General features: G+C 34.8%; 1 protein-coding gene across 1 annotated transcript; it reads right to left on the bottom strand.

The window, feature by feature from the left end:
* Positions 1-432: 432 nt before the first annotated feature.
* LOC7493590 (expansin-A13) lies at positions 433-2,705 on the bottom strand. The gene is made up of 2 exons (XM_002305872.4): positions 2,035-2,705; positions 433-959 (listed from the first exon to the last, which is right to left on the bottom strand). The coding sequence occupies exons 1-2, from the start codon at positions 2,553-2,555 to the stop codon at positions 650-652; spliced, it is 831 nt and encodes a 276-aa protein (XP_002305908.3). The 5' UTR covers positions 2,556-2,705; the 3' UTR covers positions 433-649.
* Between the last annotated feature and the right edge of the window lie 220 nt (positions 2,706-2,925).

Below are 2,925 nucleotides of genomic sequence, written 5' to 3'. Positions count from 1 at the left end.
CAAGTATTTTAAAAAAAAAACTTATTTTTTTAATATTTTCGGAAGGATCTATTAATATTAAAAGTAATTTTTAAAAAATAAAAAATATTATTTTAATATATTTTAAATAACTTTCAAAATCAATCACTATCAAATAAATTTATTAAACATTATCGGGCTAAAAATCTAAATTACAAGTTAACTTAAATCAATTTTATATAGTATCAATTTAAAAAAAATCAAACTAAATTTGACCTACTAGTTATATCTTTTGATTTGTTCGAATCAATTCCTAATATTTTTTTTAGATTGACTGGGTTGAGGATTATCCTAGACTAGTTTCAATAAAAATATTTTTTAAAAAGGTATGTAGTTCGAGCTTCTTTGGAATATTTTAAAAAAAAAAACTACGATGATAAAGTAACTCATGGGAAAGGCAGGATTGGTGCAGAGTAGCAGAAAGCAACAGACTTGATCATTTATCAATTTACTATCTTCTCAAACTAAGTCCTTCAGATCGTAGATAAAACCATAGAGACATACATCTTCACCAGAACTGACAAAATGCACCACTCCACAAGCCTTCCACCCATGTCAGGAGAGCAAAACAAGAAAGAAAAAGAAAAGAATGGTCTCATCTATTTATCATCTTATCTTCTTGCTAGTACATTTAAGTCTCAAATTGCTTGCCTTCAAAGGCCTGTCCAAATCTCCAATCTTTGGGAGCAACATTGTAAGATATAACAGTCATCCTATCACTACTAGTGACCTCAAATGAGAGAGCTTGATTCTGTAAATTAGCATTAACATGCCAGTTTTGGCCCCAATTCCTGCCCATATCAAGCCAGCCTGTTCTTGAACCTTTAATCTTCACTGCAGTGACATCTCCAGCACCTGCAACATTGCTGATCAGCACCGAAAGGAAAATACCGGACCCAGAGATATTAAACCGAATCCCTCCTTCCTTTCTGCATTTAATCCTGTTCAAACACGATCACAGTCAAGGATAAGCAGAAAAAAAACATTTGAAAACAGCAACAGCAAACTTCAAGAATCTGCATTTAAATTTCAGATGAAAAGCAATATATCCATTGTCATCATAAAAAGAAGGGAAAGTCTACTTATTTCTGGAGTAATTCGAGTATACATAACTACAATGTTCTTGTTTTTGCTCTAGCAGTCAAAATAACAGAAATACTTTCAAAGCAAATGCCAGTTAACGATACGAAGAGATATTTAGCAAATGAACTGTCACTATCATATACTAGTGATTAGTGGAAATTTTACTTCTTTTGATGCAGGATTGAGACGAGATAGTGGGCTGTCTCCCATCATGCATTATTTATATTTTCCATCGAGCAATGAACCAAAAGTGTAGGGTCAAAACCCCTTTGAATTTTCAAAGCCAAAACAGTGCTCTCTTGATGACAGCCCCACAAATAATCCCATGATATAAGTTAGCATGAGACTGGGTGCACATTAGCACTGGCCAGGACACACCAAGCAATAAATTTAGATTGCCCCATCCCTGGTCTCCTTGCCAAGTTGCTAAAATTACACCAAGCACTTATTTTTTGATCACAAGAAACCTTCCTGTTTCTAACAATCAACAGCTCATAAAGTTTAATCTTTCAAAGGCAGCTACAAAAAGCATAAAGCAGGGTGTCCATAATTTAGAAAAATGGAGCTTGATAAAATAACTCAGAATGGTCAGTCTAATGGATCCTGGAAGGAACTGAGGCTGAAAGAAACAAAATTTGAAAGAAAAAATAGACTAACAAAGACAAACAATCACTGACATGGAAGTGCTAAATTTAGCCGGTGACTCTCTTCTCTTCAATTGGTAAATTTCAGTATCAGTGCATGTTAGCAAGAATGATTCAAGTAACAGAAGACAAATTCATTGAAAATTAACAAACTAGACACTCAAATTTCAAATCTTGAAAGAAGTAGACCACATCTTCTCTTAACTCGAATTTAAAGAGTTAAATATGTGCCTAACTTACAAACTTAACTACAAAAGCAACAAAATCAAAAGGGCTTTCAGATTTTTACCTTCTATACTGAACAGGCATATTAGCAGCCTTCCAAATGGCAATCTTTTCAAAAGCTTCAATAGGCAGCACAAAATGCTTATTAGGAGGATTACATTTTCCACCACCATCAGAAGTGAACCCATAATTTGGAGCACAAAAATTAGTGACAGAAACAATAATAGAAGTCCCAGGAATACACCACCTCAGATCATCAACACACTTAAGTTCAAAACACGCGCCACAGATCTGTCCACGTTCAAACATTGATTCACTCAATCCCACGGTTGCCATTCCATATCCTGCTTTAACTAAGTCCCCATATCCACACGCACCTCCTACTGTGTCCCGGGGATCGGATGCTGCGTAGTAAGTAGCGCGTGCGGATTGCCATTGGGATAGGGTGGTGGAGAGAGGTGGTGGTGTAGTGGTGGAAGAAGTGAGGGAGGTGGTGGCGGTGGGGAAGATGAAGAGGAGGAGGAGGAGGAGGAGGAGGGGTTTTAGGAGAGTGTGAATGGGGTTTTGGGGTAATGGTGGTGGCATTTCGTTGTCTTAGATTAAAGGGAAGGATTTTATTTTGATGATGAAGTTAAGGTTGTCCTTGTTAATTTTATAACAGGAGTGGTGGAAAGTGGAAACTAAAGATTGCTTTACTGCTATACTTTCCTTTCGCTGCTTTTCCTGTGCTGATGAGCAATGTTGTTCAGCCACCGTTCTTTTGTTTTCGCTGTTTTAAAAACTTTTTGAAAAAAATTATTTTATTTTATTAATATTTTTAACTTATTTTAATACGATGATTTTAAAAATAAATTTTAAAAAATAAAATAAAAATTACATTCAAGTATTTGAAAAGCAATTACTACCATAATATCAAATAAATTCTAATTTTAAACAATCAGTTTAATCAATTTAA

This window comes from Populus trichocarpa, chromosome 4, assembly GCF_000002775.5.
Source record: "Populus trichocarpa isolate Nisqually-1 chromosome 4, P.trichocarpa_v4.1, whole genome shotgun sequence".
Classification (NCBI taxonomy): domain Eukaryota; kingdom Viridiplantae; phylum Streptophyta; class Magnoliopsida; order Malpighiales; family Salicaceae; genus Populus; species Populus trichocarpa.
Note: the sequence above shows the minus strand (reverse complement) of the source record. Positions and strands in the feature narration are given on the sequence as shown.

Excerpts from the sequence above, each read along its gene's own strand:
- LOC7493590 (XM_002305872.4), bottom strand. The coding sequence starts at position 2,555 with ATGCCACCACCATTACCCCAAAACCCCATTCACACTCTCCTAAAACCC. Across the intron at positions 960-2,034 it reads ATGCCTGTTCAGTATAGAAG|GATTAAATGCAGAAAGGAAG; the intron begins GTAAAAATCTGA and ends GTGTTTGAACAG.